This window comes from Mesoplodon densirostris, chromosome 9 (genome assembly GCF_025265405.1).
Source record: "Mesoplodon densirostris isolate mMesDen1 chromosome 9, mMesDen1 primary haplotype, whole genome shotgun sequence".
NCBI lineage: Eukaryota > Metazoa > Chordata > Mammalia > Artiodactyla > Ziphiidae > Mesoplodon > Mesoplodon densirostris.
In genome coordinates this window covers 99,597,251-99,617,224 of record NC_082669.1, presented here as the reverse complement: position 1 = coordinate 99,617,224, position 19,974 = coordinate 99,597,251, and the positions used below count along the sequence as shown (strand labels likewise).

At 36.4% G+C, this 19,974-nt stretch overlaps 1 protein-coding gene across 10 annotated transcripts in view; it reads right to left on the bottom strand.

Annotated features, from left to right (window-relative positions):
* The window catches only part of LUC7L2 (LUC7 like 2, pre-mRNA splicing factor), a 59,149-nt gene that overhangs the window by 9,965 nt on the left and 29,210 nt on the right, over nucleotides 1–19,974 (bottom strand). For all 10 annotated transcript variants that reach the window (XM_060108936.1, XM_060108938.1, XM_060108940.1 and 7 more), the window contains 5 exons: nucleotides 14,503–14,601; nucleotides 10,982–11,092; nucleotides 7,093–7,236; nucleotides 2,801–2,977; nucleotides 1,288–1,379 (listed from right to left, as the gene is read on the bottom strand). In XM_060108936.1, coding sequence (XP_059964919.1) covers nucleotides 1,288–1,379; nucleotides 2,801–2,977; nucleotides 7,093–7,236; nucleotides 10,982–11,092; nucleotides 14,503–14,601 — 623 coding nt within the window. The remainder of the gene's footprint in view (nucleotides 1–1,287; nucleotides 1,380–2,800; nucleotides 2,978–7,092; nucleotides 7,237–10,981; nucleotides 11,093–14,502; nucleotides 14,602–19,974) is intronic.

Here is a 19,974-nt window from a genome sequence, read left to right as displayed (position 1 = left end):
CTGAAACAGTGTTAACATTTTATAACCAATGTTAAAGGCAATTTGCCATTTGTCATTAAAGGAGTAAGATGTGATGTACTTTCTCATTATCTTTACATATGTGAAAATGTAGTCCTGCAAAGAATTTTTTTTCTCATTTGACTTATCACCTCAGTTGAATAGTTTATACTAGTGGCACTATATTCTGTTGAATTTTAACTTAAACTGAGATTTCAAATACCATTCATATTGTCTTAAATATTACAATACTGGGCAATATTCCCACAGAAACTTAGTATACACAAAAGAGAACGGAGACAAAGCTCTGAGGTAAAATTTACCAGTAAATAAAGAACATATATATCAACGGAAGAATGACAGCAGTTCCTCTAAATAGGAACATGTCCATATGTAGCTTTGTTTTGTTTTGTCATTACAGGGCAAAAAGATTACCTGTTACAAGCCATGTAACACAAATGAAGTCAGTTTAAATGTCTTGAAATAGACTGAGTGTAACACGATCAAAGCCTGGAAGAAGCTGACATAACCTAGTCCTGTATTATCAAAGATTTTAATTAATTTAGGGACATCTGCTGAAGAGAAGGTATTTAAATTTCAGAGATACGTAATACAATTAAGGGAACACTATTAAGTTAGAACTACAGGTAAATGTTTTGTGGCATACTCCTCCATCTGAAAATTGCTGAATTTATAAACATGATGCCACACAACTTGCTGCCAATGGGTAAAAGTGACCCAGAACATGTAAACATTCTAAATATGAAGAATACGAATTTATCAACTAATATGTCAATATAAAAAGAATTGTGTTTAGCTATTAATAAATGAATAAAAATTTTAACAGTTTATAGCTCCTAAATTGAAGAAATACAGAATCAAAGTACAATGTAAAATAATCAATGAAAGAAGCAGACAAAAAAATACCCAAACCTTCTATCCACAAGTATATATCATAAAATAGTTCCATGCCAGCCTGGTACAAAGCTAGCCCATTATGAAAATCAGAGGGCTAGGAAAGGGCCTTGTTATAAATCTTACTAAACATACAGATGTGAAGCAATCTTTATTCCCTCTTCCATACATTTTGAAGGAAATCTCCTTAACTTAAACAGCCATAAGTTAACATACTTGAATAAACATTATTTCACACGGTAATATTTTTAAGAGTAAACAAATTTCTCATGTCCAGATTTATTAACATCTACAACCTTGCATAATCACATCTCTTTTTAGAACCAGGGATGTTCAACTTCAGATACTTGGACTACTCAATTAATTACTCCATACCTCCTCAGCTTCTCCCTTTCTTCTCTCTCCCTTTCTTCTCTTCTTTTCAGGCGTTCCTGGTTTCTTTTCTCCTGCTTCTCAGCTACAACTCTCTTAAAAAAAACAATGACAGTTCAAATAATACTAAATGAGAAGCATTATTTACTGGGCCCATTCTTAGTGAGCATTATCCTAAACTTTACCATATCTAACATTAAAGTTTTTAATAAGAATTCATTTTAAAGTTTTGCCAGGTATAATCATTAAGTGATTAAGACTTACAAGTCTGGTTTCCAAACGCTTTCCCCCCTTCCATATAAAAGTTCATGTTTCTCCATGACTTCTTAATATTTCCAAGTCACTTGTCACAAGATTTTTCTCCTCTTAACGTCTTCTAAATTCTAAACTCTTTAAAGATTTCCAATATAGAAATGTCTTCTGTTGACTTCTAGTTACAGTCCTGAGGCTGCTGCTTTTAAAAAGTACCAGTGAAATGCTAAACAGTTCTGTTGCTAGGTCTGTATTTGCAAAGGTTCCCAATTAGGTACCATTTTTGAGTTTTAACTTCAAGCCAAACAATCATTTGCTATAGTAAACTCTTTTTGTAATTTCAAAAACTTTACCCAAGGTCATCCTAGCTACTCCAAATACTGGGACGAGCTCACAGTTAACTACAAATATAGAGACGTGTCTAGGTGATTCTGATTCCACATTATTTTAAATGTCAAACTATGGATCCTGGGTTAATTTCAGTGATAACTGCACAAAAAGTCACTTCCCAGTGTTTCCCATCTTTGAGACAGTCCTCAATTCATGACAAAATGTTACAGTGCCACAATTTTTTTAAAAAACTAGCCACATCAGATTGTCGAAAAGTAAATTGGTCCTTTCCATTGACTCTGCTTATGTTCACCTCTTTAGAAATATCCTTTTTTTTGGTTTGCTTATCTTCTCAGAACTCAGCAGACGAGTAAGAGCTGTGTTGCCTTTCTCACAACAGCCTATATATTTAAGCAACAGTGACTGTCGTTTTTTAAAAAAAAATAGGTTTCTAAGTCCTTTCTGAAATGGGGGCAAAAGCATAAAACTAGAGGTCCTACAAGTTTGCTATTTAGTGAACTGCAAAATATTTCAAATAAATATTGGATCATTTTTTCAACCTTCCTTTAAAGTAAATATCATATTAAATTACTATTCGTTTTATTAAAAAAAGAAAGTATCACTGGAAATTTTAGGCATTATTTTAGAACCCAGTTTGCAAGGTTCCTCCCTAATTCAACATCTTATCCAAGACAAAATAGTACCTCCTCCCAGAATAAGAAGATTTTAAAAGTCTGTTTCTCAGATATCATCCATTAAACAAGCTACATTTCCATTTACAATCCTACACTATTCATTATGAATTGTTAACAGAATCACAGTTAAGAATAGTCTAGAATCAGTCAAGAATACTACACAAAAAGACAACTTACACAGATCAAAAGAATGAGTGACTATATTGGATAAAGTGAGGGGTATTAATTTACCAATGTACCTTTAATTCTTCAAGCTTCTCTCTTATTTCAATAAATCCCAGGTGCAGTTTACCCCCAAAATGATCAGCCAGTCGTCTGTCATTATCATGAAGACCTAAATAGGCAGAGCAAACTTCACAGACTCGAAGTTTCTGCTGCTGGAAACTGGAAGCTGGCATAGAATTCCGATAAACTTCCTAAAAAAAGTGACAGAAACAATGTTCATATAAACCACATTAAAATCATACAATTACACAAAATACACTATGTTTATACCAAAAATGTTTCTAATGAACACACAAAAGCACGACTATTTTGTCACGAATATTATAGATTCCCCATTACCCCGATCCTCTGTCCTGGGGGCTTCTCCACTGGAAATGAAAGATCAGAGCCTCTTTGGTCAAGAAATACCATAACAGTAACATGATACAACTTTCTTAAAAGGTTTTCTCAATGTTCTGTTTTCTGTAATTTTCGTTAAAAATGAGATGTAGCAACCCCAAAAGTATACATCAGTGAAGGATCAAGGAAGAAGCGTCACCCAGGCTTGGAGAAAAGGAATGCATGTCTTCCTTACTATTACAGCTTCCTTCCACTGCCTTCTTGCCCACATATCATTTTCCCCCCTATGTAAATGCAGAGAGGGCATACAAATGATAAGACTTCCCATCAAACAGAGTAGCTCTAAAGACAAAGATGAAAGGTGTCTTACGGAGATTGAGATGTCTTGTACTCAAATCATTTTATTAAGCTCATTAATGAAATAATAAGTATTAGTGGATTTGCACATCCACTCTACTCTTTTCCCTTATTAACAGAATTCTGATTTTTGCTCGAGGCGGCAGCATGGCCAGCTAAAAACATTACGTTTCCAAGCTTCCATGTAGCTTTTGCTAAGGAGATATAAGTGGACACCGCTTGACAGAATCTACAGGAAAATTCTTTAAAAAGGAGTCAACAGATTCAGATGAAAATCATCAACAGCTGCTATAACCTGTGGATCAAGACGCAATGAAAAACAGAATACTTACAATGTCAATACCAAGACACTTATTAATTACAAAAGGGAAACACAGTAACTTCACAGTGGAAAAATAGGTAACATCACCAGAAATGAACAAACCACTAACACATGCCTTTTGATAAGGCTGTAACATTATTTCAGTGGTATTCCTCTCAAAAATCTAATGAGAAAGAAATATTAGACAAATCCAAAGTGAAGGACATTTTACAGAATAACTAGCCTATACTTTTCAAAACTGTCAAGATCATGTAAGACAAAGACTGAGGTACCAGATTATATTACACTAGAGAAACACAACTAAATGCGATACGTGATCCTGGACTGGATCTTAAACAAAAAAATTTTTCTTTTCTGAAAACATTATTGGGACAGCTGGCAAAAACTGAACAAAGTCTTCAGATGAATTAATAGTACTGTATCAATGTTACTTCTTAATTCAGATAATTGTACTGTGGTTATATAATAAAATATCCTTGTTTTTAAGAAATACACATTGAAGTATCTAGGGATAAAGAGGCAGCATATTTATAACTTATTGTCAAACAGTTAAAATACACAAACACACACACACACACTCATGTAGAAAGAAAATGATAAAGCAAATGTGGTAAAATGTTGAAGAGTCTGGGTGAAGGATAGGGGAATTCTTCACACGATGTTTTAACTTTTCTTAAAATATTTCAAAATAAAAAAATTTTAAAAAGGAAAACTGAAAACACAACACACAAGACAAGTCAACTCAACCTTTGTGCCTTGTTATTCCTCCTCTTTCTACTTACGCACAGAGGTAAGGCTTTAGGCTTAGTGGCCATAGTGCTACCACAAACTGATAAGCATAAAGATGAATCCACATAGTAAGGATGGCTGAACTTAAAGCTAGAAGTAGCCTGTATGCTAGATGGCATCATGGAGCTACTGTACCAGCCCCAGGCTTCCTAACCTCAAGTATTTATTAAATGAGAAAAACAAAACCCTTCTTTGGTTCAGTCATTGTAAGTTAAGTTTCCTATTACGTACAGCTGAACACAATCTATAATAGGAAAGTAAACATTTTAATGCACTGTCCTAAGTAAAAATCAACTGATAATACATAACAGGCTAACAATATTGAGCTACTGGGTAATACTAGTGAATCACCAAGTGTATAATATATATATGAAGTTTTATGAAAACGCCAATATATGGAAGGAAAGTAATAATGATTGCTGGCTTCATTACCCAAGAGTCTTCTGGGGAAATAAACTAGCTATAAAATACTTTGTGCATTTTAAAATTCATAGTATTTATTTTCTGGATTGATATTAATTACATTTAAAGAAATCCTAATATTAAGACATTAAAACTATCTAGAATGGCTACTTGGTATATCTTTTCCCAGCCTAGAACCTTTAATCTGTGTCTTTGTATTTAGAGTGGGTTTCTTGTAGCTAGTATATAGCTAAGTCTTGTGGGGGGTTTTTGTTGTTGTTTTGTCTTGTTTTAAATCTAGTCTCACAATCTCTGCTTTTTAATTGGACTGTTGAGACCATTTACATTTAATGTAATTATTGGTACACTGGGTTTAAGTCTACCATCCCACTATTTAATTTCTATATGTCCAATCTGTTGTTTGTTCCTTTTCTCCTGCCTTTCTTTTGGATTAAGTATTTTTTAGGATTCCATTTTATTGCTACTATTAGTTATAACTCTTTTCTCCCCTCCAGTGGTTTCTCTAGGGTTTACAGTACACAACTTCAACTTATGAAGAAAGCTGGAGAGTCTTTTATTAACATTAAGATAAAGGAGATTTCAAAACAAGGGACATTAACAGGGACAGAGAAGGACATGTCAAAATAATAAAGGGTTAAATTAATCAAAAGACACAACACTCCTAAATGTCTATTAGCCTAATAAAAGAGCTTCAAAATAAAACAAAAACTGACAAAATGAAAAGCATAAATAAACAAATCCACAACTTATAGAGACTTCAACACTCCTCTCACAGGCAGAAAACTCAATAGGATACAGAAGACTTGAAAAAATCAATTAACTATCTTGACTCAATTGACATTTATGGAACACTCCATTTAACAAGGCAGAATATCATTCTTCTCAAGTACAGATGGAATGTTCACCAAGACAGACCATATGCAGGGCCACAAAACAAGTACTGACATATTTAAGAAAACTGAAATCACACTCATGTTCTCTGACCACAACAGAATTGAATTAAAATCATTAACAGAAAAAATCTGAAAAAAAAAACAAACAAAAAACAAATCCAAATATGTAAAAACTAAACACATGCCTTCAAAACCCACAAGTCAAAAAAGAAATCACAAAGCAATATTAGCAAATATTTAGAAATGAATGAAAATAAAAACAACATATAAAAATCTGTTTCATACCTTCTAAGCTACCATCGTGCTTAGAAGAAAACTTGCAGCATTAAATGGTCTAAAATCAATGATCTAAGGGGTGTGGGGAGGGAGGATTGGGAGCTTAGGATTAGCAGGTGCAAACTAGTATATATAGGATGCATAAACACCAAGGTCCTACTGTAGAGCACAGGGAACTGTATTCAATATCCTGTGATAAAACAGAATGGAAAAGAATACACATGTATAACTGAGTCACTTTGCTACAGAGCAGAAATTAACACAACATTGTAAATAAACTATACTTCAATAAAATTAAAAAATAAACCAATTATCTAAGCTTCTGCCTTAAAGTGCTAGATAATAAGAAAAAATTAAACCCAGGTGTGATACAGTTAGGAACAACAGAGACTGTGGTAAAGGGGAGAGTACACTTTCATCCAAAGGCATTCGATTTTCTAAAAAATATCAGGGGGGCCAAACAAAATAGAACTTTGTCTGCAGAATATCAGATTTTGATCTGTGCTGTGGAGGAAGAATGAGAGGAGGCTCCCAATGTGTTAGCAGACTGTACTAAGTAAGAAGGGAGAATACTATAATTGCATGGGCCATGGAGTAGGGGGTAGGGTATCACAGTGACCATGTATATAAAGACTGCATGTGTGTGAGACTGTTGTGTATGACTAGCTAGTTTAGTTAATTTCATTTACTAGTTAAAAATTTCAACAGATCAATGACTCTAAATTCCAAAGCAACCACTAATTTTGATATACAACCCATTAGTATGACACAAACTAGTTAAATATTTTTAAACTGGTTTAAATTTCCTTTAATAGTAATAATTTTTCAATAATTTCTAGTCAAATATATGTTCTTTAGGAAGTACAGATACTAAGGCTCTATAAACTAGCATAAAGAATTTAGTTACCTCTGCTTCTCTTTTCTTTGCCCGTGCTTTCTCTACTTCATCCATTACTTTCTGGGATTCTTCCACATTCCCTTCAGCTCCTAGCTGTTCCACCTTAGCCAACAATTTACCGATTTCTTCATTTAACTCATGAACACGTTCTGCCTGGAGAGAATCAAAAAAGATCATGAATAAAAAGCAGAATGTACCAAAGTTCAAAATATTGCATAAAAAGACATAAGTTATCTAAGGCAATATGAGTACAACTAATGCTTTCTGAGCATATCATAAATGAACTGGTGGGACATCAAGATGTTTTGAGCCTGCCTGCCTTTACTTCAGTGAATTCAGGGATACAATTGATCTCAATGTATCTATTACTTCTCAACCTCTGCTTTGGCAGTGCATTCCAAGTATAAAATACACTTTCGTACACAATTTGGCTCTCTGTACCTTTCCAAACTATCTCTTTCTGTTCTCCAACTTCACAACAAATCTACACTTATATTTAGTTTCCCAAACTTACCCTGTTGTTTTCTTCCTGTGACTTTGCACGTACTGCTCCCTCTTACTGCGATGTCGTCGATTACCTCCCTTACCTGCCTAGTGTATGTCTGTCTATTCAGTAAGATTCAACTCAAGAGTCTATTATGTGAAGCACTGGTGAACAATCAATCACCACACCTTACCCTCACTTAAGACACTTAAGCAGAGAGGGCAATACCCTCCTTTGTGCCATCTTTGTATCTTCTATGACCATTACTTTTATGTGTATCACACCACTTTAAAGATATCTGTATACCATTTTTGTATTTCCAATGCCCAAGAAATAGCATACGCTCAAACATGAGTAAAAGAAATGAACTGGAGGATATTCTTTAAAGCAAAGATATGGCTTTAGAGTCCAACTGCCAGACCAATTAACAGCCATGCAATTTTGGCCATATTACGTAACCTGAATCTACTTCCTCATCTGAGAAGTACGGATAATCTCACAAAGTTGTGAGAAATGAGAAAATGCGCCTGTACATGCATGCAGCACATTACTGATATTCAGTATACAAGCATGGCACCCTTCTCTCTTAGTCCATGTCTTTCCATTACGATTAATTCTTGCCTTGCATTTTGATATGCCTCCTCCTCACCACCACCATCATCGTGGGAATCTAGTTCATTCTTAATTGTTTTAACAGCACATGATAACATAAACACAGTCTTTACTTTGGCTACAAAATAAGTACTCAGCCTGTGTGGCCAATAATATTAGTACAGAAGTTTTTGTTTTCGCCTTTGGCTGCACTGGGTCTTAGTTGTGGCGTGCGGGCTCAGTCATTGCAGCACGTGGGCTTAGTTGCCCCGTGGCACGTGGGATCTTAGTTCCCTCACCAGGGATCAAACCCATGTCCCCTGCATTGGAAGAAGGATTCTTAACCACTGGACCACCAGGCAAGTCCTGCAAAGAAGGTTTTGATTTGAAATGGACATCCAGTCCCAACAAAGTAGTGTGCCAGTAATCTTTACTTCTTAAATTTACCTCAATCCAATATATTTGTCCCTCAAAGAAATCCTCAACTCTGTTATCATTATCCTACCACTTTTAACAAAACGATATTTTCTGTAAATACCTGCCACAGAATGACTACATTAATGACCAAAACCCTTCACCCTTCCTGCATCTGTGCCCTTTGCTACGTAACTGAGTACCATCATACGCTGACTCTGAACCTGGCCATGTAACTGGCTTTGGTTAACAGGACGGTAGCAGATATGACATAAGGGAAGGCTTAAAAAGTGCTTGTATGACTGGGCTTGATACTTTTGCACCTCTGCCACCACCATGGGAACATGGCCAGGCTAGCCTTCTAGGCCATAGTTCAGCAGCCTCCAGCCAACTGGAAGACGTGAGTGAGCCCAGCTGAGACAGGAATGACTGCCCAGTCAAGTTCAGCCTAAGTCACTGATTATAGACTCATGGGCTACATAAATATTTAATGTTTTAAGTTTTGAGGTAGTCTGTTAAACAGCATTTTTGTGGTGATAGATAACCAATACAATACTGTATAAATCAATACAGCTGGGGTCTAGCCAACACCTGTGGATCTCTTTCAACCATGAGAAATGAGATTCCTTGTACTTTAGGATGCCCATCTTTACAGTCCCCATCTTAAGGGAACTTTCCAGAAAAAGTTGGATAAAAATAACCCTCTCCTCAAACAAAGGAATCCATTTCCCTTTGTACACACATATATGAGCACTACATGTCACCTAAACTCTACTGAGTAACTTTGCCTCCATTCTGCGTTTTCATAAAATGTGCCAGACTATACTGAATGGTACAAAATACTATAAAGTAGTAAGTCAAACCAACAAAGGTCAATATGTGGACTTTGAATTCTGATTCAACAAACCAACTCTACACAGGAAAAATGAACACATTCTGGATATTGGGTAATTTTTAAAAATTGTTACCTTTATGGATGTAATTTGTGGTTATGTTTAAGAGGTGAAATGATATGATGTCTAGAATTTGCTTTTAAAATAATGAAACAATAGCACAAGACTGATGGCTTTGAATCCACTGGGGTTCACTGTACTTTTTTCTATTTACTTTTTGCATATAAGTATTCAACAAAACATTTTTAAGAGGTAGTGAGTAGAGTAGAACATCTGAAGAATACTCAAAACTCAACATTAAAAAAATGAGCCATCCATTTGGAAAATGGGCATAAGACATACACAAACATTTCACTGAAAAGGTTATACAAAAGAGGTTATACAGTTGGCAAATAAGCACGTGAAAAAAATGTTCAGCATCATTAGTCATTAGGGAAATGCAAACTGAAACTGCAGTGAGATATCACCACACACCTTTCAGAATGATTAAAATGAAACACAGTGGCACTTCCCTGGCAGTCCAGTGGTTAAGACTCCACACTCCCAATGCAGGGGGCACGGGTTTGATCCCTGGTCGGGGAACTAAAATCCCACATGCCACACCACACGGCCAAAAAAAAAAAAAAAGAAAAAGAAACATAGCGACACCATCAAACGCTGGCATGGATGTGGAGAAACTGGATCACTAACACACTGCTGGCAGGAATGTAAAATGGTACAGCCACTCTAGAAAAAAGTTTGGCACTTGCTTTCAAAACTAAAAATATATTTACTAAATGATCCAATAACTGTATCCTTGGGCATTTATCCCAGAGAAATGAAAATGTATGTTCATACAAAAATCTGTAGGTAAAGACTTACTGCAGCTTTATTGGTATTAGCCAATAACCGAAATGTCCTTCCCAAATGTCCTTCAATATGTGAATGATTAACCTGTGGTATATACATACCATGGAATACTCAAAAATAAAAAGGAATGAACTACTGATGAACAACTTGTATGAATAGTAAGGAAGTTGTGTTGAGTGAAAAAAGCCAATCTCAAAAGGATACATACTGCATGATTCCACTTACATAATATTCAATGATATTACATAATTATAGAGATGGAAAATAGATTAGTGGTGGCCAGGGGCTAGTGGGGAATGGGTGTGGCTCTAAAGGGGTAACACAAGGGAGTATGTGGTGATGCTACACAGTTAAGTAACTTAATTATGGTGGTAGTTACCCAAGTAACACATGATGAAACTGCATAGAGCTATACACACATATGCCTGTCTGGTGAAATTTGAATTAAATGTAAGGATTGGCCCAATACCAATTTATTGGCTTATGATACTGTACTGTAGTTGCATAAGATGTTAACCTAGGGGAGGCTAAAGGAAGAGTATGTAAAATTTCCCTATATATGTCTTTGCAATCTCCTATGAATGTAATTATTTCAAAATAAAAAGTTAAAACAAAAGTAGTGAGGTAAAACTATACTTTGTATTAATGAAATGATTGAAAATCTTACCTTTGCTGCAACTTCAGCACTGATCTCTTCCTGAGTTTCTGCTAATCTTTTCTTAGCCACTTCTGTTCTTCGATCACAATCTGCAATGAATGACTGCAGATGATCCATAGCCTACAAAGTTTAATTAAAAGACAATTACTGCAAGAAAAATCAACCTTATTCATAAATATCTTTACTCACAAGTTACACTTTATTATTTAAAATGCTACCATGGGAATAAAAAAATAACAAAACTGGGTTCAGTTACAAATTGAACACACTATTCATCATCTATCAAATTGACAAAGAATAGACATAAGTAATTCCCAGGAAAGGTAAGGCTATAAGGAAACTGCCACTCTAATGCTCTGCTGAAGGAAGCACAAACTAGCACAGCCTTTATAAAAAGGCACCATGGGGCCTCCCTGGTGGCGCAAGTGGTTGAGAGTCCGCCTGCCGATGCAGGGGATACGGGTTCGTGCCCCGGTCTGGGAGGATCCCATATGCCGCGGAGTGGCTGGGCCCGTGAGCCATGGCCGCTGAGCCTGCGCGTCCGGAGCCTGTGCGTCCGGAGCCTGTGCTCCGCAACGGGGGAGGCCACAGCAGTGAGAGGCCCGCATACCGCAAAAAAAAAAAAAAAAGGCACCATGGTTATCAAAAGCTTTAAAAATGACCCCTGACTTAGTAATTTTACTTCTAGAAATCTATTTTAAGAAAGTAATCAAAGGTATATGGAGGAATTAATATTCAAAGATATTCTTCACAGTGTTATTTTTAATGGTGAAAAGTTGTAAATACCCTAAGTATCCAGGTAACACTTGGAAAATTTAATCCTCAGCCATTTAAAAAAGGTGTTAGTAGAACACGTTAAGGATATAAGAAAATGGTCATGATTTATTTGTAAATAAAAAGTTACAAAACGTTAAATGCAGCAAAATCATTTTTGTAAAATAAAGTAGCAGAGAAAAAAATGGAAGAGCATACATTACATGTTAACAGTAATTATTTCTGACTATACGGATAATTTTTAATAATGTTTTCATGTGCTTTTCAAATTTTTCACAATGAAAATGTTACAATCAGGAAAACTTGCCCTCTTCTCAAAGAATAAACCACTGAGAATTTTAGCAGTGTCTACACTGCAAAAATCCAGGTCAATATTTATATAAAAGACACTTATCAGGCATATATTAATATATCTATAATTAAATAATAATTCATTTATAAGTAACTTTAAAGATTTATTCTCAAACCAACCGATTTAGACTTTCATATCTTACTGTAGAGAAATACAGCTAATTCAAAACACAAATGTTTAAAAATATAAATTTATTCAACACATATCAAATTCTAAAAATGGTTGATTAACCCATGAATTTCATGAAAATGCAAAATAAAACCTTTTATCTGTGATGAGAAAGAAACAGCTATTTAATTCTTTTAGTTTAAATTTTATCTTTAAAAAAAGATGAATTAATCCATAAATAGTGTTGGGTCAACTAAGTATCTGGAAAAAGGGAGATCTATACCTCAATTCCTTATAACAGAATAATTTAAGTTGGATCACAGATTTAAATATATAAAACAAAGCCATAGGGCCTCCCTGGTGGCGCAAGTGGTTGAGAGTCCGCCTGCCGATGCAGGGGATACGGGTTCGTGCCCCGGTCTGGGAGGATCCCATATGCCGCGGAGCGGCTGGGCCCGTGAGCCATGGCCGCTGAGCCTGCGCGTCCGGAGCCTGCGCGTCCGGAGCCTGTGCTCCGCAACGGGGGAGGCCACAACAGTGAGAGGCCCGCATACCGCAAAAAAAAAAAAAAAAAAAAAAAAAAAACAAAGCCATAAAAATTCCAGAAAAAATCATGAGAGAGAATTCTCATCACATCAAGATAGGGAAGGCCTTTTGAATTAATCGAATAGATTTTTAAAAGATTAATAAATTGGACAACTATACAAAGATTTTGCAAGACTCACAACTACCAAAAAAGAAATAGGAAAAAATTGCAATGTATTATCTGAGAAAAGGGACTAATTTTCATTATCTGTTAAGAGTCAGTGCAAATCAATTAGAAAAATACTAACATCCAAGATTAGCAAATAGCACCCAGCCCCTGCAAAATGTACACTGACAGTTCAATGAAAAGGAAATAAAAATAGATCTTAAATCTATAAAATTTTTTCAAACTCACTCATAAGAGAAATGCAAATTAAAATTACACTATATTTCACATTTCGTCTATCAAAGCTACATAGAAATCTTGACGGCACACTATGTGGCCTATGGGAAATAGATAATTTCATACATACTGGTGGGAGTATAAACTGATTAATTCTCATGGAGGAAACCAGGCAAAACTGGCCTTTGACTCAGTTATTCTATTTCTAGAAATTTAATCTGTAGATACTTGATATGTAAAAACAATTTATTACCATACCATAATAGAAGAAGACTGAAAACACCATACCCCTACATCTACATGGTGGTGAATTTCTGCTGTATTTTATATGCCCAGTGTATATTAAATCATAACACAATCACCTTAAGGTGTTTCCCTGACTGCTCCAGCCCCATATTAAATTACGTTTACATAGATGACTTCATTTCCATTAGCAGAAATTCTTGGAAGTTCAAAAAAGTAAATCAGGGGGCCTATTTACTACTTTATCTCCCAAACCAAATGAAACATCTACTACCTCATTGATAAAACATATAAGGTTTATGGTCATCAGTATGTTTTATGTAATGCTGATTGGTACGCTTTCTATAAAAAAAAAAAACAACTCCCAATTATTCTCATGTTTGTATAAAAAAAAAAATAAAGTCAAGAGTTTGAGCCCTTTAGATACCTAAATTGTACCTTCTATTTCCTCTAATATTTCTTCTGTTAGTTTTACATAAAAAAACATTGTCCTTAATATCCTCCCTCTCTCTACATATATATTTACAAATACAAAAGTAAATACGGGGCCTCCCTGGTGGCGCAGTGGTTGGGAGTCCGCCTGCCGATGCAGGGGATACGGGTTCGTGCCCCGGTCCGGGAGGATCCCATATGCCGCGGAGCGGCTGGGCCCGTGAGCCATGGCCGCTGGGCCTGCGCATCCGGAGCCTGTGCTCCGCAACGGGAGAGGCCGCAGCAGTGAGAGGCCCGCATACCGCAAAAAAAAAAAAAAAAAAAGTAAATACGAATGTAAAAATTCAGTAATTAAAGGGCTTTATATACACTAGAAATTAGTTGTTTACATTTGCTTAAGATGGTATTTCCTTAATCACAACTACCTTAATTGGGAAGAATATGCTTAATTTTCAAAAGAATATATGACACGCACAACTTTCACACATTTTCTTAAAATACCCAGTTTCACCTATTTTTAAAAAATATTGTTAGTCAAGAAAGTACATAATCTTAATTTAGTACTACCCTTCATATATATAATCACAAAAAAGATAATTTGCTAAGAGACTTTTCCCACTAAGAGATATGAATCCATATTCAAAATATTTTACTGCAAAATATAATCTAACTTGTTGAAGCAAAATGACATACATCGAGTTCAAAGAAAAAATCTTGTTCTTTGGATGCGATTTCATAATCTGCTCTTAAAGCCAGGTCATGGACTTTCAGACATTCTCCAAGATCCATTCTCTGGGTGGGGGGAGAAAAAAGACACATATTATTAAAACAGAAAATGTATTTTTTCAAAAATTCATTAACAACCACAATTCTCTTCAGAATAATGATTAAGTCATACAGATGTTTATTTATGGACTTTCAAATTACAAAATTTCACAGACAGGTATAAAACTTGGTGCCTGCATGAAAAAACCCGCATGAATTCTGTCTACCGATATTCTTTGAATAACATTCTAATTTTCAAATAAAGATGGAGTCCTCAAACAATAGACTGGTAATCTTGATATGGATTCCAGACAAGACTCCAGGTGAACTAGTAAAGAGATAATTTATTAAAACCCAATATAACTTCACAAAGAATAAGTATCTAGCCCCACTCTGATAAGCATATGTCAGAGAAATAAAATAAATACCAAGTAGATATTTATTTCAATAAGGAATCTACTAGGATCCTTCTACTTGAAATTCCAATTAGATATTATTTTACCCAATTAGAGGCTTCTCTCACATCTGAGACAAAAATTTCTAAAATTCTGTCCACTTTTACATGTATCTGGGCAACTGATAAGATCTTTCATGAAATCCTTTTGGAAGCATACTGAACAGAAAAAAATGGGCTAGATGTAAAGATAATTACAGATGTGATTGAAGGTGATCAGAGCAAAGCAGAGATTTTCCAACTGGAGGTATGCTATCCCATCACTGGAATGTCACAGAATCTCTGGAAAGTTGGTGAAAGTGAATACAATAATTCAAAAAGGTATAGTAAATATTCCTTTTGTTTTTGTTACACAAATTATGCACAAAGTAAAACTACAACAAAACATTGTAGCAGTAAAGTCATCCTTCAACCGGCAGCTGAGTACCTAACTTGTGCCAAGCACTATGCCAGGTGCTAGGGACATAGCACCAAGTGACAAAAGATACAGTCTCCAACCTCATGGAGCTGACATTCTACAAGAGGGGAAGCAAATAATAAACCATACTTGTGTCGCTGAACAACGTTAAGTGACCTAATAAAATAGTAATGCTCCCATTACTATGAGAGGCTACTTGGGATGAGGTAGCCAGAGAAGCCCTTTCGGAAGAGGATACATTTAAAATGGATCTAAAAAGTGAGAGGAAGCACACTAACCTTAGGAAAAGCCAAGAAAAGAGTGTTCGAGGTTTACAGAAGATTTAGAAAGCAGATCTTTAAGAAAATATATGCCAGCGTTACTCAGAGGGAAGTTTCTAGTAGCAGGCAGGGAACAGGACTTGAGTATCTACAGCACATAGGTCTGGGCCTTAGCTTTGTATATACTATCTAAAAATGACTTTGCCTATTTGACATGGTTGCCAACCACCTGGACTTGTGTGTAACAAAGGATATGATTATCAATTCTGTACAATATCCCAAGCTAAAAAGGATGGTGAATTCACTGGATTAAGATTCAAAAATATTGATACACCAGATAAAATTTAGTATGAAGAAATAAATATGAAGTCCTACAGTTACATCTAAGAAGTCAAACTTACAAATAACTAGGTTATGAGCAAAAAATCTGACAAATTGAAAAACTTACTAGTCAAAAGTAAGGGTTACAGTGTGGCATGACTGAGATCAATTTATGTGATACAAAATTAACTTATAGAATACAGTATGAGCAAAGTTGAGAAATCTCCTATTGAAGGCTGGTTTTAAAAGCAAACCCCTCTCCTCCAAAACACACACTGTTGTGTGCTAACACATTTCAAAAGTGATATGAATAAACAAGATAAAGTGTCTCAAAACAAAGCTATACGAAACAGCCAGAGAACGGATGTAATTAGGTGGAGAAGAATTAAGATGTGAAAAGTCAACTGAAGAACTTTTCAACATGAAGCAGAAACAGACTGTATTATGGCCCCAAGGGACTCCAGAGAGTTAGGCCTTAGTCCACTCAATATAAGAAAATAACTTTCTAATAATCAGAGCTTTCCAAAGATGGAATAAGCTTTCTTGAGAGTTAGTTGAGTTACCAGGTAACTGAGAGATTCAAATACACTTTAGACAACCATTTCTCTAGGGTAGTGAATAAAGAATTCAACCATCAGGGGGGCTTCCCTGGTGGCGCAGTGGTTGAGAGTCCGCCTGCCGATGCAGGGGACACGGGTTCGTGCCCCGGTCCAGGAAGATCCCACATGCCGCGGAGCAGCTAGGCCCGTCAGCCATGGCTGCTGAGCCTGCACGTCCGGAGCCTGTGCTCCGCAACGGGAGAGGCCACAACAGTGAGAGGCCCACGTACCGCAAAAAAAAAAAAAGAATTCAACCATCAGATAACTTTTATTCTTTCCTCCAACTCTGAGATCTTATGACTCTCTTTAAAAAAAAGCTTCTCAATAAAACTATATTACCTCAGTTCTTAATTATGTAAAGGAATGAATAGGAAAATATAAATAGACCATGTCCTCAAAGTTATCCTTTCAGAAATAATAAGGAATATCCACCACCATTATAAAAGTCCTCATCACACTAATGGTCTAAAGTGTCAGTGCTGCTGAGGATGCTGAGATTTTCCAGGCCCCACTGCTTACTCTCATTCATTAGTCCCTGGATTAACAAACTAAGGAGTTTTCCAGTGATAAGAAACAGCAACTGAAACTTTCTATAGATGTGTAGAAATTCAAAGCTGCTTATTAGGCAACATTTATTAAGAAAAAGCTGTAGAAAAACATTTAACACTCTTTATAAAAAACAGGCAGGAGGGCTTCCCTGGTGGCGCAGTGGTTGAGAGTCTACCTGCCAATGCGGGGGACACGGGTTCGTGCCCTGGTCTGGGAGGATCCCACGTGCCGCGGAGCGGCTGGGCCCGTGAGCCATGGCCGCTGAGCCTGCGCGTCCGGAGCCTGTGCTCCGGAACAGGAGAGGCCGCGGCAGTGAGAGGCCCGTGTACCGCAAAAAAAAAAAAAAAAAAAATGCAGGAAAATAAGACAGGAATGAAAGTTAATGGCAAAAAGAATGGTGTTACCCCCTTTGTTACACCAGCCTGTTGATTTCTTAATAATAATATCCTAACATTAATCATTCCAACAATCCTATTTGCATATATTTCCACAGCTATAGTTGTTCATGCTATGCTTATTTCATAAAATGTTAAGACATCATAATTGGAAATGCCTTTGATCCTGTGCAGCAGTTCTCAACCTGGACCCGGGGAGCTTTTAAATAATATCAGTGGAAGCTTCTGAAAACAGGCCCAAGCCCAACCCTCCAAAAACTGAATTGTAAAAGCCTCCCCAAGAAGTTTTTAACGTACAGTGTTGTGAACCACTCACTGATCCAGTTTTATTCCCATTCCACAAAGGAACTGAAGGCCAGAAAGGCTGACTTCTTCCGGGTACTTATTAGGAAATCTGGTTAGCAGATTTCTAGTCTAACACCCCTTCCACTTTATTATGCTAGTTCCAATTATTCCAGTACTAACTTATCTTTTAATATTTTTAGTTGACATCCATCCCCCGTAACATCTAAAAAAGCTCTGCACACAGTAGATATTCAAAGCAGCCGTCTACTGCCTTTCCTTCAGTAATCTCCCTTATTTTTATCCTCTCCGTAACTATATTTCCAATTTGTTTTCAAAAACATAAATTGCCTCACTGTGTTTAACCTAAACATGTCTGTTGTCCACCCATACTATCCTTTGGCAAAGAACTCCAGGCTTTCCCCAGTCTATCTTTACATGTACGTCACACAACCAACCAAAAGAAGAAAAGCAACTACATGGGTCAAGAACAAAACGAACACCAAAACATACCCAATCATATCCCTGTAGCAGAGGTGGGATTCTGAGGACAGAAGTAGAGCTGGGGGTAATATATGCCTTGGGGGGGGGGCGGTTACAGAAGGGAAAATAGGAACTCCAAAAGGATAAGGATGTTTTTTTATTTTATCCACTATGTCCCTGGGCCTGCATACAGGTACACAAGAATGCTTAAATAAATATTTAATATTTGTTGAATGAACCAAACTAGGAAAAGAGAGCAGAGAAGAACACTGGCACAGGGGGCCCTGGACTTAACGAGCAAGGCTGGTCAAGATGCACCCCAGGACAAAACTGGTCTGAGCTCTGGAGGGGAGGGTCTTCTCAGCCTCTCCCTGGATTATCTTCTTTGTTGGAACTGCCTTCCCCCTAAGGTGTTTTGAGCTCTTCTCTGTTCTTTCCTCTGTGCTCCTCTCCTCCAGGAGGAAAACTTAACTGGGCTTTTCACTGTGCTAGGCTATAAGCCTCTGCAGCTTTAGTCTTGTCTAGCTCACCAAAGTAGATTTGGGGGCCAAAGCTGTAGGAGCTCGAAGAGCCTAGTTATAATGAAGACACACCCACCGCCCCCCGCAACAGCCTCAGTGCTTATTTCTTCACAGACCCAGCAGAACAGTAGTGTAGCAAGGCAAATTTTCAGAATTCTAGATACTAGTCATCTATTTTCCTCTGTCCGTAACATCATCACTAACCACTTATTCTGGCATCATGTCATGCACGTGAAGAGTACTTAAAATAAAAAACAAGCCAAAATAAACTCAACAATTACCTGCCACTGTGAAAGTGAGTGAAGGGGAAGTATGCCGATGTTAATGCTCTCCGTGACCCTAGTCATCTAATTAAAAAGCCACCAGAGGGAACCATAATAGAACCACACCATGACTAAGCATGGACCAATTCTCAAAAGCCAAATCAAACCCGACTTCACCACTGATAGTGCAATAGTGCTTTGAACGCTAAGTGCACAGATATTTCCTGCTGCTACTGCTTCTCTTTTGAAATAGGTGAGCTTCAAACTGGACAAAATAAAATGTTTGGTTATTTATTTTAACTTAAAGTAACTATTTATGATAAAAGCCACAGGAAGAATTTTAAATTTTTTAATTTAACAATTAATTTACTTCAAATTCTTTCTGCAAATTTATTCTTGGTATTTCAATTAATGGACATCTAAATTCTTAGATTGGAAAAATGCTTATTTTTAATTGGATAAATTCAGTTCTGCATTTTGTCCTTTCCATCCTAAATCCATTTCCTCCATGAAGTTTTGACCAAATAACTATACCTAATTCTGATAACAGAATTCTCTTATAACCTCCCAACATTTTATATTATGTTTTACTACTTAATAAAGTTGACTCTGTTAAGTACTTTTTAACTGTTCTTTTGAAGTTCCAAAGGTGACTGTTATCTCCTCAAATGGACCCTAAGCATCATGAGGAAAATGGTTTATTTCCCTTATTTTTCCCTCCTACACAGAAGATCAGGTTTGCACAACCCATGACTTAACCATTAAATAAACTTGACAATCTGACTAAGGAACTCTACTTCTAGGAACTTGAGGAAACAAGTAAGTACACAAAGATAAATGAACAATGAAGTTTAA